The following is a 26,973-nucleotide window of genomic DNA, read 5'->3' as shown; positions in this document are numbered from 1 at the left end:
TATATGGGAAGGCTCTAGGGGCCTCATGCAGTATATGGGAAGGCTCTAGGGGCCTCATGCAGTATATGGGAAGGCTCTAGGGGCCTCATGCAGTATATGGGAAGGCTCTAGGGGCCTCATGCAGTATATGGGAAGGCTCTAGGGGCCTCATGCAGTATATGGGAAGGCTCTAGGGGCCTCATGCAGTATATGGGAAGGCTCTAGGGGCCTCATGCAGTATATGGGAAGGCTCTAGGGGCCTCATGCAGTATATGGGAAGGCTCTAGGGGCCTCATGCAGTATATGGGAAGGCTCTAGGGGCCTCATGCAGTATATGGGAAGGCTCTAGGGGCCTCATGCAGTATATGGGAAGGCTCTAGGGGCCTCATGCAGTATATGGGAAGGCTCTAGGGGCCTCATGCAGTATATGGGAAGGCTCTAGGGGCCTCATGCAGTATATGGGAAGGCTCTAGGGGCCTCATGCAGTATATGGGAAGGCTCTAGGGGCCTCATGCAGTATATGGGAAGGCTCTAGGGGCCTCATGCAGTATATGGGAAGGCTGTAGGGGCCTCATGCAGTATATGGGAAGGCTGTAGGGGCCTCATGCAGTATATGGGAAGGCTGTAGGGGCCTCATGCAGTATATGGGAAGGCTGTAGGGGCCTCATGCAGTATATGGGAAGGCTGTAGGGGCCTCATGCAGTATATGGGAAGGCTGTAGGGGCCTCATGCAGTATATGGGAAGGCTGTAGGGGCCTCATGCAGTATATGGGAAGGCTGTAGGGGCCTCATGCAGTATATGGGAAGGCTGTAGGGGCCTCATGCAGTATATGGGAAGGCTGTAGGGGTCTCATGCAGTATATGGGAAGGCTGTAGGGGCCTCATGCAGTATATGGGAAGGCTGTAGGGGCCTCATGCAGTATATGGGAAGGCTGTAGGGGCCTCATGCAGTATATGGGAAGGCTGTAGGGGCCTCATGCAGTATATGGGAAGGCTGTAGGGGCCTCATGCAGTATATGGGAAGGCTGTGTGGAGCCTCATGCAGAACATAGGAGAGACTGGGGCTCATGCAGTATATATAGGAAGGCTGTGTGGGGCTCATGCAGTATATGGGGAGGCTGTGGTGGGGTTCATAAGATATACAGAAGGGGCTGAACTTAGGTTCAAAGATATACAGGGGGGTATCACCATACTTAATTCTACTCAATATTAAAGTGACACAATTAATATTAATACTTTAATATTGAGTAGAATTAATTACAAGCTATTGGTTCGGACCTCCACAACAGTCATGGTCTCTCATGTGACCCCTCAGGAAAAATTGCCCACCCCTGGTACAGATAATTAAGTGCTATACATTAGATGCAAACTGGAAATTTACATTATATTTTATATGATTATATTTAGAATTTCATTATATATGGACAGATTTAACATTTTATTTCGCTGCAGGTAAATGTTCAATAAATTATCTCCTACAATGTAGAACTAAACAAGACAGCAACCAAGTACTTCTAGTAGTTACCTACTATCCAAATCTATAGGTGTTAAGTGGAGTTGCACGGAAAATACAACCACTGTTACAAATAGATGCCTGTTTAAAATCCAGATTTCCAGACCCCCTTCCCTCTTTGTTTTAGGCAGACCATAAATCTGAGAAGCCTCAGTCAGAAGCTCCCTGTCAGTGAAAATGTAAAACCTAGATGTATATAAATGACAATGGACAAGAAAAAAAATTCCCAACTCAAATCCGGTCTTTAAGATTGAAGGTACTTTCAGCTGCATCACATCTAATGCAGCAGGGCTGTGGAGTCGGAGTCGTGGAGTCGGTGCTCATTTTGGTGGAGTCGGAATAAAATGGACAGACTCCAAAAATATATAATAAATTGGGTACAGTAGTTCAATAAAGAATGTGCTGAATATTTTTTCATAGGAATTTGGGAAAGTTATGAAATGTCCTATAAATGACTGTTCTATTCCTGATCTAAGGCTACATTCACACAAGAACAGGTTCTTGCTATTGTAACGGACAATGCTGAGAATGAGAGTAATGAACAACAGCTAGAAGAAAATTTAGGATTCAGTATGTTTGAGATGGAGGGCCACAGTGCTGTTCATGTAACTGAGGAACAAATAGATATTACAACAGAAGAACAGCAAAATTATACTGTAGAAATAGATGATCTTCTTGAAGCTGCTTCAAAACACTTTCATATTCATCACATGCGCTGTGTTGTGTACACGCTGCAGCTGGCAATAAGAGATAGTCTGCAAGAGGGACATGCTGGAAATCTGATTGGAAAAGTGAGGAAATTGGTTATTGTCGCCAGAACCCCTAAAATTGATTCCATCTTGAAGAGACATGCTGGGAAAGGGGCAATTGTCGATCAAGCCACTCGGTGGGGCAGCACTTATTTAATGATTGAGCGATTGCTTGAACTAAAACTGTTTCTTATAGATATGACGAACCCTCAGGTAACCATAAATGAAAGTCAATGGACACAGGTGGCTGAATTGAAGGAATTGCTTAATCACTCATTTACCGTGACTAAAAAATTGCAAGCTGAGGATTTAACTTCTGGCATTTTCTTAGGGGAGTGGAAGAACTTGCTATTTTGCCTGTCCCAAGGAGTAGGTTTAATCACAGATGGCATTTCTGTTTCAATGAAACGGAGAGAGACATAGCTATTGGAAAATAAAATTTTTCTGGCAGCTGTTTATGTGGACCCAAGTCATCGTATACTGCTTGATGATCAACAGCTTACTAAAGGAAAAGAAGCTCTGACTGACGTAGCAGTTAGGATGAGAGGCCTACAGGAAGGCTGCCAGGCGCAAGAGGACTTGGGTCCTGACAGTGCTACTGCTGCCATATCTTAATCCTCATCAGATGAGGAGTTTGACTTTGACAAGTATTTGGATGATATGGAGAAGGCAAAGCGTTGCCGCAAGGAAAAATATTTCACTCCGTCTCCTATAGCAAGCAGATTGACCATATTTCAGCAAAATGTTTCACTTGCTCTCAAAGAAATAGAAAAATTCAACCGTTCATCAAAACGGACTGTGCATGAGGCAATTAATTTCTACCCGGAAATTGTTAGAGATGTTGCCTCCAACCCAAGTTAGTGTAGAGAGGTTGTTCTCTGGCCTTAAAATTATTAGGTCAGATTTGAGGTCCTCTATGAAGGAAGATCTGATGGAGGCAACTCTTTCTTAGAACAAATTCATAGACTGCACAAATTTTATTTAGTTAGTTATTTATGTTTTTGCTGAAAACTGTTTTTTGCCACTTACATAGTTTATTACATAGTGTTATATTTATATGTAATCAATATTACATAGTGTATTACATATTTACAATTTATTACAGTTTTTTGTGTTCTAAAGTTGTATTCCAATAAATAGATATTATGTTCTATCAAAATATCTTGATTATTGTTATCATAAAAATGATTAAATGTCTGATGTTCACATTGTACTACAATACATTTTTCACTTCAATATAAGCAATATATGTTGGAGTTGGTTTAAGGGAAATTGAGGAGCCGGAGACGCAGGTTTGGCTTACCGACTCCACAGCCCTGTAATGCAGTGTACTTCATTACATGTGTGTTAAATGTCCATCTGGGGGACCGAATATAGGGGAGATTGTTCTAAGCTTTTGTCCTAAGATGAATTCTCATCACGAAATAATAGAAAAAAGAATAGATCTGCCTGTGGCTTTGTGGTACTGATCACTGCCTCATGCACATGAAATTTATTAGTATTGTTTGTATATGTAAATACTGTTATGCCCCAAAATTCATTATTATTTACACAGATTTTTCTGGCTAACCTGGTACCACATTATAATACTAATGATGTACAATAATAATTGAGAGGAAGCTTTAAATCCCAGAAAGACAGAAAAGTAAGGGAGTACAAACTTATGACACATTCAATTAATAAATGTGCTCCTCAGACCTTGTGGAAGCATCACAACCACAGACCAGACCTCAAATAGGGGACAATAAAACAGTCATACTCCTTATCTATGAACTGCAACAATATTTCCTGCCACAACTGGTTTCTCCCATTCAAATACTGATAGTTCTGCTTCACATCACTTGTCTTATTACTGTACTATTCAGTGTCCTGCTGTGTATAAATCTGTGACCCTTCAGATTTTGTATTAAGGCCCCGTTACATTTAGCGATGCACCAGTGATCCCGACCATGATACGACCCGGTCAGGATCGCTGGTGAATCGCTAAGTGGTCGCTAGTGAGCTGCCACACAGGTAGATCTCACCAGCGATGCAGCAGCGGTTGATACTTACCTGTCACACGCAGCGAGGGTGACGTCTTCCGCCCGCGTCCATGTAATCGCTTGTCGGCACCAGCAGGAAGCCGATGACGAGAAATGGACCAACCCGTTCTCGCACGATCAGCGATATCCAGCGGGGAGCTGGGTCGGAGGTAAGTGTCACCTGTAGCGAAATCGCTGTTGCGTCACAAAATCGGTGACGCTTTAGCGATATCGCTAGCGATCTCGCTGTGTGTAGGGGGCTTTAGGCCTCTTTCACACATCCGTGTCTCCAGTACGTGTGTTGACAGTTTTCACACTTTCCAGAGACACTGACACACGTAGGCCCATTCAAATGAACGCGTCTGTGCACATGTCCGTGTGCCCCACACATAGACATGTCCATTTTTTACCGTCAGCTAGGACAGCAAAGCGTCCCGCACACGTGCATATGGACAACACACATTGATGTCCTCTGTGTGACACGCATCAGCAACAGGGAAGAAGCTCTACAGTAAGCGCTGTTCCCCGGAGGTTCTCAGCATTCTCCCCTGCTCTGCCGGCGACCGGAGCAAGCAGAAGAGAATGATGAGTTATTTTAAAGTCTGAGCAATGACAGCAGGTGGGGGCTTTTGGGGCTCTTACTCCCATCATCCGACACCTGCTGCCGCTAATAACAGTGACAGCAGGAAAGGATGATGGGGGTTTTCCTCAGCCGCCGCCTGCGATCTAATGAAATAAATGAATGAAAAACCCAGCCTGGGTCCCCCCTATTTTCTTGAACCAACCAGGCAAAACTCACTCACTATTAAAGGAGTGTGTGTCATTTTTTTAAATTAAAGGATTTTATTCCGGCTGTGTCTTTATTTAACATATAACTATAGGATTAGTAATGGAGAGGTGTCTTATAGACACCTCTCCATTACTAAGCAGTTGGCTTGATGTCACCTGACAATACAAAAGTGACATCAACCCTTCAATTACCCCACTGCCACCGCTACAGGGCAAGTGGGAAGACGCGGGCAAAGTGCCAGAATTGGCGCATCTAATAGACGCGCCTTTTCTGGGCAGATGCGGGCTGTTTTTAGGCTGGAGGCCCTATATCCCTATATCAATGACCCCTTACCAGCCTGTGAATACCAGCCCCCAGCTGTGAGTTTTAGAAAGGCTGGTTGTCAAAAATGGGGGGGGACCCCAGTTTATTTCAATGATTTATTTAAATAATTTAAAAAAAAAAAAAAAAACAACAGCGTGGAGACTCGTCTTTTCTTGATAACCAAACCTGCTGAAGCTGACAGCTGAGGGATGCAGCCCCCGGCTGTAGGTTTTGCCTGGCTGGTGCAAGAAAATTGGGGAGACCCTACGTCAGGTCTCTCCATTCATTTATTTTATTAGATCGCAGGCAGCGGCTGAGGAATACCCCAATCATCCGCACCTGCTGTGATTGTTATTAGCGGCAGCAGGTGTCAGATGATGGGAGTTAAGATACTGTCACACTTAGCGATGTACCAGCGATCCCAACCAGCGATATGACGCGGTCAGGATCGCTAGTACATTGCTAAGTGGTCGCTAGTGAGCTGCCACACAGGCAGATCTCACCAGCGACATCGCTGGGGACGGGGGTCGCTACTTACCTGTCACACTAGGCGATCCTGACGTCCTCCCGCCCGGCTCCACGCTCGTCTCTCCACAGGAAGCGCCGCAGGAAGCTGACGACGAGAAACAGTCCAGGAGGTTCTCGCGCGATCAGCGATAACCAGCGGGTCGTAGGTATCAGACACAGCGATATCACTAGCAATATCGCTATAACGTCACAAGTTATAGCGATATTGCTTAGTGTGACAGTACCTTTAGAGTCCCTAAAGGCCCCACCTGCTGTCACCACTCAGACTTGAATTTAACTCATTCTCCTCTGCTCGCGCCGCTCGCCGGCAGAACAGGAGAGCATGATGAGAGCCATCTTCAGCACCTGCCGCCGGGCACTTCTTCCCTGGCGGCCGTCTGTTGTACTGAGTAGTACATTCACAACACACAGATATCTCCGGTACCGGTTTTCCAGTACCGGAAATATCAGGACATGTGAAACCGGTCTTATACTGAGCCTGACAAGAGACATGAGGAAGTGATGAGTGGGCATACTCAGATGTGAGAGTCATGCAGTGGAGACGGCTCGAGGATTTTTTCTGAGCATGCCGAAAATACTCAATTAGGGTGAGTGCACATGCTGCGGATTCAGCTGCGGATTTGCAGGTAAAACCGCAGGTAAAGCGACCTGAGGTTTTCCTGCGGATTTGCCAGCAGTTTTCCCTTGCAGATTGACACCTGGACAATGGAACAGGTGTCAAACCGCTGCGGAATCCCCAGAAAGAATTGACATGATGCGGATTTAAAACCGCAGCAAATCCGCATGGAAAAATCCACAGCATGTGCACTGCGGATTTGAAATCCCAATGGCTAACACTGTACTGTACAATGTCTGTGGATCCGCAGCAGAATCCGCAGAGTTTGCACATACCCTTAGGACACACGTGTTCTCGGATGATAACATACTGAGGTCTTGAAAGCTGCTATTTACCACCATCTTTTCCGTTAATCATTAAATTGGCATCAACCACTGAGGACTCAATGTGGAATATTTTTTCTATCTACTGGCTAACAGTACAAAGATATATTTTTCCTGGAACATATGAATAACATTTTCAACAATCCTTTCCTAAAAGTCGCTTTTCATTGTACTCGAAAATATTAAGAAGAAGGACTGGTCTGACTGGGAGAGAGGGCACATCTTAAGGGTACGTTCCCACAGTCAGTAAACCCACAATGGTCAGAGAAATAACTTGAATCTGACAAAAGTAATAATGAATCAAAACGCTATTAAAAAAAAAAAACAAAAAAAAAAAAAAAAGTCAGACATTGCTTTTCAACCATGCTTCCACAGATTTTTTTTTTTTTTTAAATAAAACTCATGAAATAGGCCTGGACAGAAATGATGGCACCTGTAACTTAATATTTTGTTGCACACCCTTTTGAGGTAATCACTGCAATCAAACGATTCCTGTAACTGTCAGTGAGACTTCTGCACCTCTCGACAGGTATTTTGACCCACTCCTCAAGAGCAAACTGCTCCAGTTGTCTCGTGTTTGAAGGTTGCCTTTTCCAGATAGGATGTTTCAGCTGTTTCCAAAGATGCTCAATAGGATTTAGATCAGGGCTCATAGAAGGCCACTTCAGAATAGTCCAATGTTTTCCTCTTAGTCAATCTTGGATGTTTTTAGCTGTGTGTTTTGGGTCATTATCCTGTTGCAAGACTCATGACCTGCGACTGAGTCCAAGCTTTCTGACACTGAACAGCACATTTCTCTCTAGAATCCCTTGATAGTCTTGAGATTTCATTGTACCCTGCACTAAACACCCTGTGCCAGATGCAGCAAAGCAGTCCCAGAACATAACAGAGCCTCCTCCATGTTTTACAGTAGGGACAGTGTTCTTTTCTTGATATGCTTCATTTTTCCATCTGTGAACATAGAGCTGATGTGCCTTGCCAAAAAGTTCCATTCTGGTCTCATCTGTCCAGAGGACATTCTCCCAGGAGCTTTGTGGCTTGTCAACATGTAGTTTCGCAAATTCCAGTCTGGCTTTATGATTTTTTTTTTCTCCAACAATGGTGTCCTCCTTGGTTGTCTCCCATGAAGTCCACTTTGGCTCATACAACAACGGATGGTGCGATCTGATCTTACACTCATGTTCCTTGAAGTTCACCTTTAATATGTTTAGAAGCTTTTCTGGGCTCTTTTGTTACCATTCGTATTATCCGTCTCTTTGATTTGTCATCAATTTTCCTCCTGCGGCCACGTCCAGGGAGGTTGGCTACAGTCCCATGGAGCTTAAATTTCTGGATAATATGTGCAACTGTAGTCACAGGAACATCAAGCTGCTTGGAGATGGTCTGATAACTTTTACCTTTAACATGTTTTGTCTATAATTTTCTTTCTAATCTCCTGAGACAACTCTTCCCTTCGCTTCCTCTGGTCCATGTTGAGTGTGATACACAACATGTCACCAAACAGCACAGCGAGTATCTGTAGCCCTCTATACAGGCCGCTCACTGATTCCAAGAGAGTAGACACCTGTGATGCTAATTAATGGACACACCTTGATTTAACATGTCCCTTTTGTCACAGCGGCACCATCATTTCTGTCCAGGCCTCCTTCATGAGTTTTATTTTAGAAAAAATTCTGTGGAAGCATGGTTGAAAAGCAACGTCTGACTTTCATTTTCATAGCTTTTTGATTTATTATTACTTTTGTCAGATTCAAGTTATTTCTGTCACCATTGCGGGTTTTTCTGTCATTAAACGAGGGGTACCAACAATTTTGACCGCGTGTAAATCTGTTGAAACACAGAGACCTTAGCAAAGAAAGAGATACAGAGTAATGGAGCATTAAGCTTTCACAACACATGACAGAAGCGATCACTGTGCATACCTGGCTTGCTAGACGGCCTAAAGAATTCTGTTATATGGTGGTTTCTGCAAAAACACAAAAAGCCAAGTGTGATGCACAGTAAGTGGCAGGTCTCGGCATGTCTATACAAATATGTAGATCAAAAACATTTCAAGGGCAGGGTCACACGACCGTAGATTTTCTCATCCATTTGATCAGAGTTTCACGTGACCGTTAGCATAGTGTGATCCGATTCTCTCGGGTGATAGAATCGGAGCACACTATTGTGTGAGTCCTCGGAATTCAACTGTACTTAGACATCATCCAAGTACAGTCCGATGTTTTCCACGCACCCATAGATTTTAATAAGAGAGTGTCTTATGATTTCAGAGTGAAAAAAAAATCGTTATTCAGCACTGCCCCAATGAATTACATTGGTACAAGAGCTATCCAATTTAAAAAAAAAAAAAAATATCGAATAGCACTCGTCCAATGTATACAGCTGTGTGAGGAAGCCGTTACCAACAAAATGTGTTTTGGGGGGTTTCTTGCTTGTAGAATTCAGAACTACAGTAATGCAATACAATACATGCAATCCTAAAGGCTGAGGTCAAAAGTGGGCAGTGCTTGCTAGCTTTATTTTATTCCCGCTGATGGCTTGATTATTCCAGATTTGTTTTTCAGTGCTTCTATCACAGTTAAAATGCATTTTATACAAGCTAATCTATGATCCAGGGGACTTAGCCCTATAAAAACCATACAAGCACTGTACCTGTAAGTGGCACACAGTCTGAGAAAATAAATTACCATAATATGAATGCAAATGAAAGGGCTTCGGTGAATTCTTAGCATTGCCAAGAGCTCTGTGCACCTCTACACCCCTCATTCTTTATGTTTGGGAACTTCCCCAGCTTCCGATGGACAGCACTCACTTCCAAGAGCGTGCTGAATTCAGGCAGTGTTCGAGTGTGTGTGCGCATGTGCACTGAAATGGTGCGAGCTTGACCATGTGCACGCACCTCTAGCTACACTGCCAGGGATGACAACACGCCTGCTCACGGTGAATGCACCCACAATGACACTAAAGCCCCCGTTACACACTGCGATATCGCTAGCAATATCGCTGTAAAGTCACCGATTTTGTGACGTTACAGCGATATTGCTAGCGATATCGCTGCATGTGATACTTACCTCCGACGGCTCCCCCGCTGGTAATCGTTGATCGCGCGAGAAGCTGCTGGACGATTCCTCGTCGTCCACTTCCTGCGGCGCTTCCTGCTGTGACGACGAGCGACGCGTGGAGCCGGGCGGGAGGACGCAGGATCGCCGCGTCTGACAGATAAGTAGCGATCCCCGTCCCCTGCGATGTCGCTGGTGAGATCTGCATGTGTGGCAGCTCACTAGCGACCACCCAGCGATTCACCAGCGATCCTGACCACGTCATATTGCTGGTCGGGATCGCTGGTCAGTCGCTAGGTGTAACGGTACCCTTAGTGCGTGTGAGGAGCTTTGTGTATCCAGCCCCACAGCTCTGCTGTCGTTGCTGCTTCCAAAAACCAACCCAGATTTAGCTAGGCCTGGTTTAGTCTTAAGCTATGAAATAGTGGTCAAAGTCAGATATGTGATTTAGAAGTGGATATTGGGAGCTCAGAGATGTTACTGAGCACCAGAAGAAGCAGTTGCCGATGTTTGCACACACGTCCTATTGTAACAAGCTACATAACTGGTACCTGCCAGACATCAAGTGGTTGCTTGGCAGCTACCTCTTTTCCCATTCCCTGAGGAGGCAGCGTATCTCCGGACCTGATATCACTTTAGGGAAAACTGCTTCATGAGATAAAAGGAGAACAGCTCTATAAGACTTACTGCTTCTTAGCTGAGAGATACCACTGTGTGGGGGGTAGACAGGGCACAGCATAAATACACAAATTTGTGCATCTGCTCATGTAGTGATATATGAAGCAATGCTAGATGATAACTGTATTTTATGGAACAGAGGAACGAGGATGGAACTACCAGTTACAGAAGTAAATCCTATCACAGCTTCTCCCCAGTGTTGTGGGCTCCATGATTAGGGAGACTCTCAGATTAGCCCTTTAGAAGCAGCTGTGTCCTCCATAGGAGATTAACCCTTTGTAAGTGCCTGGATGTCTGCCTCCGGTAGGCAAATTTGCCCGAAAACGATGCGCATCAGTGCACACTTCCACTCTGCTGACACCATTTTTAGTCTAGGGCTCCATCTTAATTCCATTTTGAAGTGGCGATCGGATGCAAGCAATGACGGGACCCAGGAATGTGGAGAAAAGAGCAATGTGAAAACACCCTTAGATATTGATTATGAAAATCACCTTTGGTTAAAGCCCTATCCATAGTATAGGCCATCGAAATGTGATTGGTGGGGTCCGATACCGGGCATCCCCACGGATCAGCTGAAATCTGATAAAGCAGCTGGAAAGGAGCAAGGTACGGGCAGGACTCAGCAGCTTTACTTATTGCTTAGTGGCCACTAATGAGTACTGCATTTTGTGTCCTGTATAAGTGAATGAAGTTATTAATATCCTGTGGATAGGTCATCATTTACAGTGGTTGTCCACTACTAGGACAAACCCTATTCGATCTGAATGTTTGCCCGGTGAAAATAAAAACACTTAGGCTGGTTTTACACTTGCAGTAAATTAGTAGAAGGGCCGTGCTCTGTATGGCAGTGAGGGCTGTGAAAAAATATGGTTGCTCGATCTTTTTCACAGCTTACGGACACGGCCGCAATGCATTTCAATGGCACCACAAAAAAAGTTTGCTTGTTTTTGCGGTACACCGTATTTGCGGATCGCCATTTTTTTCCCTGCTATTTGTTATACAAGTGAAAAACAGCAATCCAAGAAGGTTTTTTGCGGCCCGTTTTTGTGGGATACCGCAAAAATCATGGCCATACAGCCCACAATAAATGACAGCAAAAAAACGTCAAGTGTAAAACCAGCCTTATACTCACCTCCCGTGTCGGCACCGTTCCAGGGGAGTGGACACTTGTGTTCCCTGGGCTGACGCGCAGTTATGACATGTGAGCTCAGCGCCCAATCAGTGCTGGCGTCACTGTCTCCGCCTTTTGACATGTAGTAAACAAGAGGAAGTGAGAGGCCAGACGTAGCCCTGATTTCCTATTCATTACATATACTACTGCCGACGTGAACAGTGACGCCAGCACTGATTGGGCGCAGGGCTCACAAGTCATAACAGTACGAGAGCCCTGGGAATGTGAGTGCCAACACCGCGGAAACTGGTGAGTATAAGAATTTTATTTTCATGGGGGGAAAACATTCAGATTGAGAAAGGGTTGGTCTAGTAGTGGACATCCCCTTTAAGTCACAGATAGCTGTCTTAGGCCTCATTCACATGTCAGTATATGTCATCAGTATTTGTATGCTTAAAACAGTAGAGGAAAACCTAGAATTGAAAGACTGGCACCTGCTCTGTGTTTTGGCAATACAAATGCTGATGTGTGACTAAAGCCTTGGATGCAGCCCCGTCCTCTTCTTGCAGATTAACCTTTTAGAAGCAGCTGTACCTTCTTTTAGCCGACCTGCATAATGAACAGCGACACATTACATGGCTGGTATACGGTCAGCAATATTTTGCATGTACTTAAAAGGGCAGTCCGCTGAAAAATACCGGCGATACTTTATTAATCGTTGGGGGGTCCGCCAGGTCCGCTAACGTGCCATCCCATCAGGGATAAAGGTTCTGCTGATCCCCCCCCCCCCCGGTCAGAGCCCCACCCATCAATAAGTTATCACCTATCTTGTCAATGACAGTTTTTACCAGACAATTCCTTTAATGCTGAACTTGCCCCCGGAGGAGGGAATGTCACCAGATTTGGGGCTGGTAAACCTGCTCCCCAGTAATGTGGTGGGCATGTGACAAGTGTCAGGGGAGGTCATCATCTGTCACAGCCCATACAGTCATGTCACTCCCACCTGCGAAACTACAAGTCCCAGCATGCCCTGCTCTCTCTCTCCAGTGTCTCCCTCCTGCTCGGTGCCCCCCTATCACAGGGCAGGGAAGGGCGCAGTTACCTGGCAGCGCCACATGTCCTCTGCTTCTTTCTGGAGACAGGACTTTCCGGAGCGTCACCCTGGGATAACTGAATCCCGGCAGTGGGTCGCGGCATCCCCGGTGCGTGGCCCCCGCAGCGGCCGTCAGACTTCGCGCCCAGCTAGTTCCAGAACCTTTTTCGCGCCATCTTTCCCCGGAGAGTTTTGGCCAAAGCACTTCCGTCTACAGGAGAAAGTAATCAAACGCGGAGAGCGTCGCCCTGACCTCACCATAACAAGGCGGATCCACGAGAGAATCGAGCAGTTAGGGTTTTTTTTAACCCAACTTTATTGAAATGATTAAAATGGACATATTGTATGACAAGCGAACTAGTGACACCTGGTGGCTAAGAGGTGCACCTACAGCTGTTCTGCTGTACTCTCCATGTCAGGCACAAGCCACCAGTGGCAATGAAAATTTACCATACGATACGATACCATAATTTCCCTCGGAATCAATAAAGTGTATCACAGCAGCGTTACAACGGCATTACAAACAAAACATTAAGAACAGCGTTACTACATTACAAACAGCATTACATAGAGTAATTACCAGACACAGATCTTGCACATGACTAACCACAATACGTAACAAGCAAAGGCACACAAGTCTCTGATCCTTTCCATTAGTGTGCCAGCCCTAGGTCATAGCCATCTTTCACCCTTAGTGAATTGTTATACATCCCCATAGCAGTAGGCACAAACGATTTCCTGAATTTCTCCTTCCTGCAGCTTAACCCCTTCACTACCAAGGGTGGTTTGCACGTTAACTCCCGGGCCAATTTTTACAATTCTGACCACTGTCCCTTTATGAGGTAATAACTCTGAAACGCTTCCATGGATCCCGGTGATTCTGACATTGTTTTCTCGTGACATATTGTACTTCATGTTAGTGGTAAAATTTCATTCATATAACTTGCGTTTATTTGTGAGAAAAACGGAAATTTGGCGAAAATTTTGAAAATTCCGCAATTTTCCAACTTTGAATTTTTATGCCCTTAAATCACAGGGATACGGCACACAAAAAACTTGATAACTAACATTTCCCACATGTTTACCTTACATCAGCACAATTTTGTAACCAAAATTTTTATTTGTTAGTAAGATATAAGGGTTAAAAGTTGACCAGCGATTTCTCATTTTTGCAAGACCATTTTATTTTTACGGACCACATCACATTTGAAGCCACTTTGAGGGGTCTATATGATAGAAAATACCCAAAAGTGACACCATTCTAAAAACTGCACCCCTTAAGGTGCTTAAAACCACATTCAAGGAGTTTATTAACCCTTCAGGTGCGTCACAGGAATTTTTTGAATATTTAAAAAAAATTAACATTTAACTTTTTTTCACAAAAAAAATTACTTCAGGTTCAATTTTTTTTATTTTACCAAGGGTGACAGGAGAAATTGAACTGCAAAAATTATTGTGCAATTTGTCCTGAGTACGCTGATACCTGATATGTGGGGGGAACCACTGTTTCGGCGCATGGCAGAGCTCAGAAGGGAAGGAGCGCCGTTTGACTTTTTCAATGCAAAATTGGCTAGAATTCTGATCGGACGCCATGTCGCGTTTGGAGAGCCCCTGATGTACCTAAACAGTGGAAACCCCCCACAAGTGACCCCATTTTGGAAACTAGACCCCCTAAGGAACTTATCTAGATGTGTGGTGAGAACTTTGAACCCCCAAGTGCTTCACAGAAGTTTATAATGTACAGCGGTACAATTAAAAAATCATATTTTTTCCACAAAATTATCTTTTCACCCCCAATTTTTATTTTCCCAAGGGTAACAGGACCCTAAAAGTTATTGTGCAATTTGTCCTGAGTACGCTGATACCCCATATGTGGGTGTAAATGACTATTTGGGCGCATGGCAGAGCTCAGAAGGCAAGCAGCGCCATTTGACTTTTTTGGCTGGAATTGAGATCGGACACCATGTCGCGTTTGGAAAGCCCCTGATGTACCAAAACAGTGGAAACCCCCCACAAATTACACCATTTTGGAAACTAGACCCCCCCCAAGGAACTTATCTAGATGTGTGGTGAGAACTTTGAACCCCCAAGTGCTTCACAGAAGTTTATAACGCCCAGGCGTGAAAATAACAAAAAAAATTTTTTCCACAAAAATGATATTTTTGCCCCAAAGGTTTTATTTTCCTAAGGGCAACAGGAGAAATAGGACCCCAAAAGTTGTTTTGCAAATTGTCCTGAGTAGGCTGATACTCCATATGAGGGGGTAAAACACTGTTTGGGTGCATGGCAGAGCTTGGAAGGGAAGGAGCACCATTTGACTTTTTCAACGCAGAATTGGCTGGAATTGAGATCAGACGCCATGTTGCGTTTGGAGAGCACCTGATGTGCACAAATAGTGGAAACCCCCAATTCTAACCCTAACCCTAGCCCTAACCCTAACCCTAGCCCTAACCCTAATGGGAAAATGGAAATAAATACATTTTTTTAATTTAATTATTTTTCCCTAACTAAGGGGGTGATAACGGGGGGTTTGATTTACTATTTATGGCGGTTTTTATGTTTGCCAGCTGTCGCACGCTAAAAGACGCTTTTTATTGCAAAAACTATTTTTACATCACCACATATTGAGAGCTATAATTTTTCCACATTTTGACCCACCGAGTCATGTGACATCTTATTTTTTGCGGGACGAGTTGACGTTTTTATTGGTACCATTTTCGGGCACGTGACATTTTTTGATCGCTTTTTATTTCATTTTTTGGGACGCAGAATGAACAAAAACCAGCGTTTCATGAATTTATTTTGGGTGGTGCGTTTACGCCGTTCCGGGTGCGGTAAAATTTATAAGGCGGTTTTATTCTTCGGGTCAGTACGGTTACAGCGATACCTCATTTAGGTCGTTTTTTTATGTTTTGGCGCTTTTATGCAATGAAAACAATTTTATATAAAAAATAATTATTTTTGCATCACTTTATTCTGTGAGCTATAACTTTTTTATTTTTTCGCTGATGATGCTGTATAGTGGCTCGTTTTTTGCGGGACAAGATGAGGTTTTCAGCGGTACCATGGATATTTATATGCGTCTTTTTGATCGCGCGTTATTGCACTTTTTATTCGGCGGTATGATAATAAATCATTATTTTTTGCTTGGTTTTTTATTTTTATTTTCTAAGGGGTTCGCTTAAGGGGTTAACTATTGGGACAGTTTTATAGGGCGGGTCGTTACGGACGCGGCGATACCAAATGTGTACTTTTATTGTTTTTTTTTTTTTTATTTCCAAAAAATGAATTTATTGGGGAATATTTTTTTTTTTTTTTATTTAGCGATTTTTTTAAAATTATTTTTACACTTTTTTTATTTTTTTTTTTACTTTATTACAATGTCCCAGGGGGGACATAACTGTCCTGTGACAGATCGCTGATCTGTCACATCACAGATTACTGTGACAGATCAGCGATCTGTCACAGGCACTGCACAGGCTTCCTCATGCCTGCGCTTTGCAGGCACTGAGGAAGCCAGCTTCCTGCAGGCCCCCGGAGGTCCCCGTCGCCATATTGGATCCGGGGACCTGCAGGAAAGGAGCCCCCCGCAGCAGCGCTGCACATTGCGCTGCCGTGGGGGGCTCAGGGAAGCACGGAGGGAGCCCCCTCCCTGCCGATGCTTCCCTTTAACCCCCGGTACACCGCGATGGTGTTTGATCGCGGTGTGCAAGGGGTTAACGTGTCGGGGGCGGTCCGTGACCGCCCCTGACACATTGTGCCGGGTGTCAGCTATGATAATTAGCTGACACTCGGCCGCGATCAGCGGCGCTCACCACGTGGGCGCCGCTGATCGCGATGACGTAATATTCCGTCCATGGTAATTAGGTCCATGGTCACATGGACGGAATATTACGTCAATTGTAGGTAAGGGGTTAAGCTACTTTCACACTAGCGTCGTGCGACGGCTGTCGCCCTGCGTCGGGGCGACGTACTGTGGCACGTTGTGAAAGTTGTGCAAAACGGGGGCAGCGGATGCAGTTTTACAATGCTTCTGCTGCCCCATTGTAATGTCCGGGGAGGAGGGGGTGGAGTCGGCGCACAAAAAAAGTTACATGTAACGTTTTTGTGTGCGTCGCGGCCGCCAAAACACGACGCATTCGTCGCGCGACGTGTGGCAATGCGTTGCTAATGTAAGTCAATGGAGAAGAAACGCATCCTGCGGGCAACTTTGCATGATGCGTTTTTTCTTTAAAACGACGCATTGCGTCGCTCGACGCTAGTGTGAAAGAAGCCTTAGTAGGATTAGACAGCTGCTGAATGAGCTCTTCTGATTCAAGAACAGCCCGTATAGTGGGTGTGTATTATTGCTCATTATAGCCCTGCACTTCTTCTGAATCCTATCTTCCACTACCTCCTCAAAAGAGTCAAGATGGAGGCCAACAGCCGCCCTTGCCTTCATGATAAGTTTTGAGCTTATTAGCGTCAGCTACTCGCACACTACTGCCCCAGCAAATGAGAGCAAAAAAGATGGCGCTCGCTACCTCGGACTGGCAGAACATTTCCAGCATTTTACTGCACATATTGAACGACCTGAGCTTCCGCAGAGAGTACAGTCTGCTCATTCCCTTCTTGTGAAACTGTGGTAGGGGCCCAGATTGGGGGGGGTCCACTGATTGCCACAACCAGACAGAGGCGGATTTTGGTTGCAACAGGTCCGAGTTTATTGGCCGTCCTCCTGACGACCATAGCCACACATCGCAGCAACTTTACAGCTCTCCATATCCAGGCCCAGGTACCTTCAGTCGTAATGACGTTCCTCGCGGCTCTTTCGCTGGGGCTGCCCTAGGCCTATCTACCGCCAGCGCTTCACCAGTCCGAGGTCGTCATCCAATCAGTACCCCTGGGGCCTCATCTGTCTCACGGTTCTTTGTGTCAAGGCTACCCCCTCTACCATTGTCAGTTCTCTGTCCTGATTCTTCTACTCCTGGGACTAGCACCCTCTGGAACCCACTCCTGTTCTATTTATCCCCCTCTGGGGAATTTCCTTCCTGGGTTCCTATCTCCTCACCCCCCATGACTAAGCAGTTTCTAAAGGCCAAAGCTGCTGTCAAGTCCTGAACTACGGTCCCCCCTGCCATCTTGTGGTCAAATCTAGGTACTGCACTACTTTTCCATCTTCCCCAGCTGTTTACCTTCTGTCATTACAAACATCCATCTACAGTGCACAAACCGTCCCTTCAGTCAATTCCGTCCGTCAAGTCACCTTCCCCATCTATTTTCGTCCCCGACAATTGTACTCCCTACCTTCGTCGTCCTAAAGCTTGCCCACTGTCTGTTGTTGGGCCAAACCCGGGGGCCGAGCCAAACCGGGAGCACCATGCTCCGAGCAGCCTACTGCTACTCGCCAGCGCGCACGCCACGTGACAACTTCTTTCTGTTAGGCGTGGGATTTCTGTCGCTGCACAGCCAGAATCCTGAGCCTTACTTCTGGCGGTCTCCCATTCCTCTCCAGCCGCAGAGGAGCTTGCTCAGCAAACTCGACGGTCCCGGCGCTCTGCCCAGACCAGCTCCGTGGGTTTGCTTGCTGCTGCCACCTCTGGCACAGCTATGGCAATGCATGCTGCTCAGCAGCAAGATTCTCCAGGGAATAAGTCCTCATGTCGGGCCACTGAGCATGCCCATGGTGTGATCTCCCATTGGAGATCGAAGGTGACGTGCTCAGGTCCTGCTCGTGCTCGGATTGGCCCATCTGAGAAGCCAGGAAGGTCCCGGACGCTCGCGGCTATAAAAGGTTTGCATGGCCGAGCGGCCATGCGCTAGGATAGCCATTATTTTCTGAGTATACGGAGTGAGTGATGGATGCACGTATGAATGTCTCTAGTGACTGACTCATTATGAAACCCCTACCCTTGGTACGCATGTGTTGTGCAGCCTAGCCTGCTAGCGCCCAGGCTTAGGCGTAGGTAGGACAGAGTTGAGTCAGATATTAGTCACTATCAGTGACTCGGCACGCCTCAGAGCAAGTGCTCCGCACTCCTTAGCCAGCGTCTATAGCGGCGTTCGTGGCAGCGACGCAGCGCGCTCAGTGGCCTAGAAGGACTCTAACCCCGTGCCTTGGGGTGGAACTCTGTGGCTGTTTGCTGTGCGCTCTGTGGCCGGGCTCTGTAAGCTAAACAGGCTCCGGCATTCACTTTCAAGCGGCTGTGCGATTCTGTGAAGTAACAGAATCCACTCCTGTTCACACTGGGTGACGTAACCCACGTGTGACTGTTTTCACGCCGCTCTTCCCTTCCGCCATTACCTAGCAGCAGTGTACCACCTCTGCACAGTGGACCCCAGGCTGCGAACGCACTCTACTATTTTAAAATCTGGTGCATTACGCCAGCCCTAAGGCTGTGTGCACACGCTGCGGATTCATCCACGCGGATTTTGTAAAATCCGCAGGTAAAACCGCAGGTCAAAAGACTTGCGGTTTTACCTGCGGATTGCTCTGCGGTTTTGCCCTGCGGTTTTTCATCTCCTCAATGGAGGAGATGGCAAACCTCAGCAGAATCCGCAGAAAGAATTGACATGTCAATTCTTTCTGCGGATTGAAAACCGCAGATAATCTGTGCGGAAAATTCCGCACCGTCTGCATTGCGGTTTTTGATTCCCATAGGGAATCATGGTATTGTACACTGCAGCAAAAACTGCTGCGGGTCCGCAGCGGCCAAAACCGCTGCGGAAACTCAGCAAAATCCGCAGTGTGTGCACACAGCCCAACACTTTCAGGTTGGCTAGGTCCACCCGGACTACTCTACGGCGTGTACCTCCCACTACTCTCCCCTTCTGTTACCCTCAACAGTCCAGAAAACCGCTGGGCGGGGTGGCTCGTGGACGCGGGCAGAGGCGTCGCTCGGCCCGGCGGAGACCGCAAAGCCCTCTGCAGCCGGGCCCATTGGAAAGCAGAAGGCCGCGTGGCGGAGCCGCCGTCTGGGCCGGGGGACCTCTCACCTTCCCCGGCGTCGATGCCTCTGGTAGGCCAACCTGCAGCTCCTCCCGCAGCCTCCAATCTTCACCCCGCCATCCAGCAGGGCTAGACTCCAGGCTCGTTGGTCCCGCGGGGAGGCTCCCAGGAGATTTCTTCGATGGCTGCTCCAGCAGGGCCCGCAGTCGCTCCTCTTCTCCGACCGATGTCTGGGGTGCTGTCAGTGGCTCCCAGGGGCAGGTCTCCCGACGAGATTCGACCTCCTGATGCCACCGCCATTCCAGGCGTCCGAGACCGCGGCAGCTGCAACGTTGCATCCCGTCCGGTGTACAGCAATCGAATGGCGCCAAACAGCCGCAGCCGGTCTTCCCACCTGGGCCACTCCTGTTCTTGGGTGGGGCGGTGGTCGGCCTCACCACCCATCTTCCAGGGTCCAGCATGAGGGGGCGGATTTGATTCAGACCCAGATCGTCCAGTACAGCTGCAAACACCTGTGCCTCTTCCTGTCGTTGGAATACCACAGCCATGTTGTTCGGTTTTTGTACCGCCCCGGATCCTCTGAAGACAGCCAAAGATCCGGAATAAACTCTCAAATTTGAAATCCACAGGTAAAGAAACTCGAGTCCTTTTAGTTCTCCTGACGCAGGCTTGCCGCTGAAGTTGTAGTATTGGCGGCGGCGATCCTGCCGACTACGTCAAATGTGGTAGGAGCCCAGATTGGGGGGTGGTCCACTGCTTACCACGACCAGACGACCCAGACAACAGACGGAGGCGGATTTTGGTTGCAACAGGTCCGTGTTTATTGGCCGTCCTCCTGACGACCGTAGCCATACACCGCAGCTCCTTTACAGCTCTCCGTATTCAGGCCCGGGTACCTTCACCTTCCTTCAGTCGTAGTGATGTTCCTCGCGGATCTTTCACTGGGGCTGCCCTAAGCCTATCTACTGTCAGTGCTTCACCAGTTCGAGGTCGTCGTCCAATCGGTACCCCCGGGGCCTCATCTGTCCTGCGGTTCTTTGTATTAGGGCCACCCCCCTGACTGTCTCTTCCTATCAGTCCCCTGGTTGAGCTCTCTACTGTTGTCAGTTCTCCGTACTGATTCTTCTCCTCCCGGGACTAGCACCCTCTGGAACCCACTCCTGTTCTATTTATCCCCCTATCCTATTTCCTTCCTGGGTTCCTATCTCCTCACCCCCCCATGACTAAGCAGTTTCTAAAGGCGAAGCTGCTGTCATGTCCTGAACTACGCTCCCCCTGCCATCTTGTGGTCAAATCTAGGTACTGAACTCCTTTTCCATCTTCCCTAGCTGTTTCCCTTCTGTCATTACAAACATCTGTCTACAGTGCACAAACCGTCCCTTCAGTCAAGTCCGTGCGTCAAATCACCTTCCCCACAAAACTTCTCTGTATGACACCTCCAATCGAGTTTACTGTCGAGGTGAACGACCAAATATTTGTAGCTCTCAACCATCTCCACCTCCTGGCCAGCAATAGTGAACGGTAAGTACTCCTCCTTTTTCCTTCTATAATTCACTGCCATCGCCTTGGTTTTCTTTACATTCAGTTCTAGACAGTTAAGGCCCCTTTTACATTTAGCGATGCACCAGCGATCCGACCCGGTCAGGATCGCTGGTGCATCGCTAAATGATCGCTAGTGAGCTTTCATACAGAAAGACCTCACAGCGATTCAGCAGCGATGCAGCGTACGATACTTACCATTCACACACAGCGATCCTGGTGTCCTCCCGCCCGCCTCCACGCGTCGCTCGTCGTCACAGCAGGAAGCCCAGCAGGAAGCAGACGACGAGAAATGGAGCCGGACATTCTCGCGCGATCAGCGATGGACAGCGGGGGAGCCGTTCGCTGGTAAGTATCACACATAGCGATATCACTAGCAATATCGCTATAACGTCACAAAACCAGTGACGTTTTAGCGATATTGCTAGCGATATCGCTTAGTGTAAAACCCCCTTTAGTCTGGCACTAATCCACAGTCTATATTCCTCCTCACCCCGGTCCCCCACAATGCCCCCTACAATCACTGAGTCATCTGAGAATTTTTGGAGGTGACGGAAATTGGATTTATACTGAAAGTCAGCTGTATACAATGTGAAGAGGAAGGGCGACAGCACTGTACCCTGAGGGGCTCCCACACTGCTCCGTACACTGCCAGATACCACCTCCCCCTTCCTTACAAACTGCGGCCTGTCTGTCAGGTAGTTACTTATCCAGGTCACCATCCCCTCATCCACTGCCATATCAGTCAACTTATTTCGTAATAAGAGCGGCTGTAAGGTATTGAAAGCACTAGAGAAGTCAAAGAACATGGCGCGCACTGCAGTTCCATCATTGCCCAAGAATGAATGTATTCTCCAGAGTACTGAAGGAGATAGCAGAAGAAATTTTTGAACCCCTCTCCATAATCTTTGAAAATTCTTGGAGAACAGGAGAAGTGCCAGAAGACTGGAGAAGAGCAAATGTTGTTCCTATCTTCAAAAAGGGGAAGAAGGTGGACCCAGGCAACTATAGGCCGGTGAGTCTGACTTCTATACCAGGAAAGATCTTTGAACAAATTATTAAACAACATGTATGTCAATACCTGGATAAGAATGAAGTGATTAAACAGAGTCAGCATGGGTTTGTAACTAATAAGTCATGTCAGACTAATTTAATTTCCTTCTATGATGGTATTACTGATTGGGTGGATCAAGGAAATGCTGTAGATATAGTATATCTTGACTTCAGCAAAGCATTTGACAAAGTCTCTCATACAATCCTTATTGAAAAAATGACTAAGTATGGAATGGACAAGGCAACTGTTAGGTGGATTCATAACTGGCTTAGTGATCGGACCCAAAGAGTGGTCGTAAATGGCTGCACATCCAGTTGGAAGAATGTCTCAAGTGGGGTACCACAGGGCTCTGTCCTGGGCCCTGTATTGTTCAACATCTTTATCAACGATTTAGATGAAGGAATTGAGGGTAAACTGATTAAATTTGCTGATGACACAAAGCTAGGAGGGATAGCTAATACTAGAGAAGAGAGAGAGAGGATTCAAAAAGATTTAAATAAACTGGAGAAGTGGGCAGCAACTAACAGAATGGTTTTTAACAGGGAGAAATGCAAAGTACTACATCTGGGCAATAAAAATGAAAAAAGCATATATAGAATGGGAGGAATAGGGCTAAGTGACAGCACATGTGAAAAAGACTTGGGTATACTAATAGATCACAGACTGAATATGAGTCAACAGTGTGATGCAGCAGCAAAAAAGGCAAATGCAATTCTAGGATGTATTAACAGAAGCATACAGTCTAGATCACGTGAAGTAATTATTTCCCTCTACTCCTCTTTGGTCAGACCTCATCTGGAATATTGTGTCCAATTTTGGGCACCACATTTTAAAAAAGACATCAACAAACTGGAGCAAGTTCAGAAAAGAGCGACCAGAATGGTGACCGGTCTGCAAACCCTGTCTTATGAGGAAAGGTTGCAGGATTTGGGAATGTTTAGTTTGCAAAAGAGAAGACTGAGAGGAGACTTAATAGCTGTCTACAAATATCTAAAGGGCTGTCACATTGTAGAAGGATCAACTTTATTCTCATTTGCACAAGGAAAGACTAGAAGCAATGGGATGAAGCTGAATGGGAGGAGACACAGATTAGATATTAGAAAAAACTTTTTGACAGTTAGAGTGATCAATGAGTGGAACAGGCTGCCACGAGAAGTGGTGAGTTCTCCTTCAATGGAAGTCTTCAAACAGAGGCTGGACAGACATCTAACTGGGATGATTTAGCGAATCCTGCTTTGAGCAGGGGGTTGGACCAGATGGCCCAGGAGGTCCCTTCCAACTCTACGATTCTATTGTATGTAGCAGAGACACTACAGCATCATCCACCCCCAATCTCTGCTGATATGCAAACTTCAGGGGGTCAGTGTAGGCTCTCAACCTCGGGCACAAGTAGGCAAGTACTATTCTCTCTAACGACTTCATAGCATGCGATGTTAAGGCCACTGGACGATAGTCATGTAGGGAAGTTGGAAAGGTGATCTTGGGAACTGGCACCAGGCAAGTGGTATTCTCTGAGACTGTAGGCTCCTGTTAAACAGGAGCTGAAAGACATTTGTTGGGCAATTTCTCCTGAGTACACCTATACCTCATATGTGGTCATAAACCACTGTTTTGGCGCATGGCAGGGCCCGGAAGGGAAGGAGCGCCATTTGACTTTTTGAATAGAAAATTAGCTCCAATCGTTAGCGGACACCATGTCGCGTTTGGAGAGTCCCTGTGTGCCTAAACATTGGAGCTCCCCCACAAGTGACCCCATTTTGAAACTAGACCCCCAAAGGAACTTATCTAGATGAATAGTGAGCACTTTGAACCGCCAAGTGCTTCACAGAAGATTATAACGCAGAGCAGAGAAAATAAAAAATCATTTTTTTCCTCAAAAAATGATTTTTTTAGCCTGCTACTGTTTATTTTCACAATGCTAACAGGAGAAATTGGACCCCTAAAGTTGTTGTCCAGTTTCTCCTGAGTACGCTGGTACCCCACATGTGGGGGGAAACCACTGTTTGGGCACACGTCGGGCCTCAGAAGGTAAGTAGTGACGTTTTGAAATGCCGACTTGATGGAATGGTCTGCAGGCGTCCTATTACGTTTGCAGAGCCCCTGATGTGCCTAAACAGTATAAACCCCCCACATGTGACCCCATTTTGGAAACTAGAGCGCCCAAGGAACTTATCTAAATGTGTGGTGAGAACTTTGAACCCCCAAGTGCTTCACAGAAGTTTTTAACGCAGAGCCATGAAAATAAAAAATCATTTTTTTCCACAAAAATAATTATTTTAGCCCCAATTTTTTATTTTTCCAAGGGTAACAGGAGAAATTAGACCCCAAAAGTTGTTGTGCAATTTTTCCTCAGTGCGCTGATACCACATATGTGGGGGTAAACCACTGTTTGGGCAATTGTTGGGGCTCGGAATGGAGGGACCACTGTGACTTTTTGAACACAAAATTGGCTGGAATAAATGGTGGTGCCATGTCCCGTTTGGAGACCCCCTGATGTGCCTAAACAGTGGAAACCCCTCAATTCTAACTCCAACCCTAACACCAACGCACCCCTAACCCCAACTCTAATACAAACCACAAGCCTAACCCTATTTGCAACCCTAACCCTAATTCCAACCCTAGCCCTAACGGAAAAATAAAAATATTTTCTTTATTTTATTATTTGTCCCTACATATGGGGGTGATAAAGGGGGGTTTATTTACTTTTTTTTATTTTGATCACTGTGAGAATTTATCACAGTGATCAAAATAAATGAATGAATCTGCAGCCGGCAGATTCCAGCGGGCGCACTGCGCATGCGCCCGCCATTTTCCAAGATGGCGGCGCCCATGATGCGGGACACCGGGACGGCCAGAGGGACAGGAGGTACCAGGGAGGCTGAGGGGGGGGAATCGGAAGGCTGGGGGGGAGCGGAGGGAAGGGGGAGGGGAGCTGATGATGACTGCGGCGGCCGATCGCTGCAGTCAGTCGGTGGCGGCGGCCGATCGGTGTCTCCAGCCATGACCGATGCTATTGCAGCATCGGCCATGGCTTGATTGTAATATTTCACCAAATTTCATTGGTGAAATATTACAATCGCAATGTGCATGCGCCCGCCATTTTCCAAGATGGCGGCACCCATGAGCCAGGACGGCAGGACACCGGGAGCCAGAGCGGGACTCGGAGGCACCGTGGAGGGTGAGGGGGGTGATCGGACTGTGGGGGGAGCGGAGGGAAGGGGAGGGGGAGCGGATTGTGACGGCGGCGGCCGATCGCTGTCATCAGTCCATGGCGGGGCCCAATCGCCGCCGAAAGCTGGTGTGGGGGGGGTCAGATTAGTGTCTCCAGCCATGTCCGATGCCACTGCAGCATCTGCCATGGCTGGATTGCAATATTTCATCAAATTTCATTGATGAAATATTACTATCCCTCCGATTGGCTGTTGAAAGTGAAACAGCCAATCAGAGCGATCATAGCCACGTGGGGGCTAAGCCACCCCCCCTGTGGTGAAGTATAAAGGGTCCTGTGTGTGCGGGTCAGGTGACCTTTCATTGACCTCGGTTGCCCGACCCGCAGGAGGCTGATTTATACCATGACGCCTACATAGGCATCATGGGACATTTAGGCACGACTTTTCATGACGCCTACGTAGGCTTCATGGGTCGGGAAGGGGTTAAGGACCAGCACACGGTCCCGATTCTCCTATATTCTCCCTGAAGGTGGGCAGTTATGTTTCGACTAGTTTTACCTGGCTTCTCTCAATAGAAGGAGTCTAGTCAGCATGTGACCATAAGTGTCACGTGTACCTGTCCTGTGTGACACGACCCGCAGGTCAGTAACAAACAACAAGACAAAAGGGGAACACAGGGGAAACAGTTACAAGGGTGGGCCCTGCAATAGGGAACGTTGAGTCCTCCTGCACTCCCCTGAGGCAGTGTCCCTGAACACTCCTAACGTTCCCTATACAGGCTCTTCACCTGTCGCCGACCAGGATACCTGAATCCCTCACTATCCTTGCACCTATCCCTTACTAGGGAACTGGATAGTGTGGACACTGGTCCCAACGCTGCACTAATACACTAATACACCCGAAGGAAAATACACCAAATGGGGGAAAACAATAAAAGACTTATCTTTCTCTGCTGCAGTCACTGGGCAGCAGAGTTCATCACCGGATTAGCTTTCAGCAGTGGCTCGACACCTAAGAGCCAGCTGCTACCTTCACCATCTTTCTCTGCTGCAAACACCGTGCAGCAGAGTTCAGCACCAGATCAGCTTTCAGCAGTGGCTAAACACCTCAGAGCCAGCTGCTAACTTCACCATGGTGGGAATCCACAAAGGACCTGCTATTACCAACCCCAGCTGATAGACCAGGTGACCTTATATAGCAAAGGAGGAGTGGTCATATCAGCAGGGAAACCAAAAACATGTAATAACCCCAGTGACCACCGGGGGCAAAAGGTAAGCAAAGAAAACTATCAGACATGTAATAAGACCTGTGGCCACCGGGGGCAAAAACCCATATTAAGGGCCCAAAGGCCTGAAAGGAAAAAAAAAGGTTTAAATGAGGAAATCCAGAATCTGACACAGATCCAAGAATTGGACTGTGACAATAAGAAAGCAAATTGCATACATGAAATGAAGTGACTGCTCACCCGCACGGGGAATTAAGATGAATCTTAACAGTGTGTGCAGGATTCGTCATAGAA

At 46.7% G+C, this 26,973-nt stretch overlaps 1 protein-coding gene across 3 annotated transcripts in view; it reads right to left on the bottom strand.

Moving 5' to 3' along the window:
* Positions 1-13,055, bottom strand: part of SLF2 (SMC5-SMC6 complex localization factor 2) — a 137,524-nt gene extending 124,469 nt beyond the window's left edge. For 2 of the 3 annotated variants that reach the window (XM_073555775.1, XM_073555777.1), the window contains exons 1-2: positions 12,773-13,055; positions 8,745-8,788 (exon numbers count right to left, since the gene is read on the bottom strand). In XM_073555775.1, the coding sequence (XP_073411876.1) occupies positions 8,745-8,788; positions 12,773-12,867 (139 nt within the window). In that variant the 5' untranslated portion in view covers positions 12,868-13,055. The remainder of the gene's footprint in view (positions 1-8,744; positions 8,789-12,772) is intronic. The other variant, XM_073555776.1, reaches the window with a different exon arrangement.
* Positions 13,056-26,973: the final 13,918 nt, after the last annotated feature.

Source organism: Dendrobates tinctorius, unplaced genomic scaffold (genome assembly GCF_039654945.1).
Source record: "Dendrobates tinctorius isolate UK_male_01 unplaced genomic scaffold, ASM3965494v1 ptg000230l, whole genome shotgun sequence".
Classification (NCBI taxonomy): domain Eukaryota; kingdom Metazoa; phylum Chordata; class Amphibia; order Anura; family Dendrobatidae; genus Dendrobates; species Dendrobates tinctorius.
The sequence above is the reverse complement of the archived record's forward strand: the minus strand, read 5'-3'. Positions and strand labels throughout refer to the sequence as shown.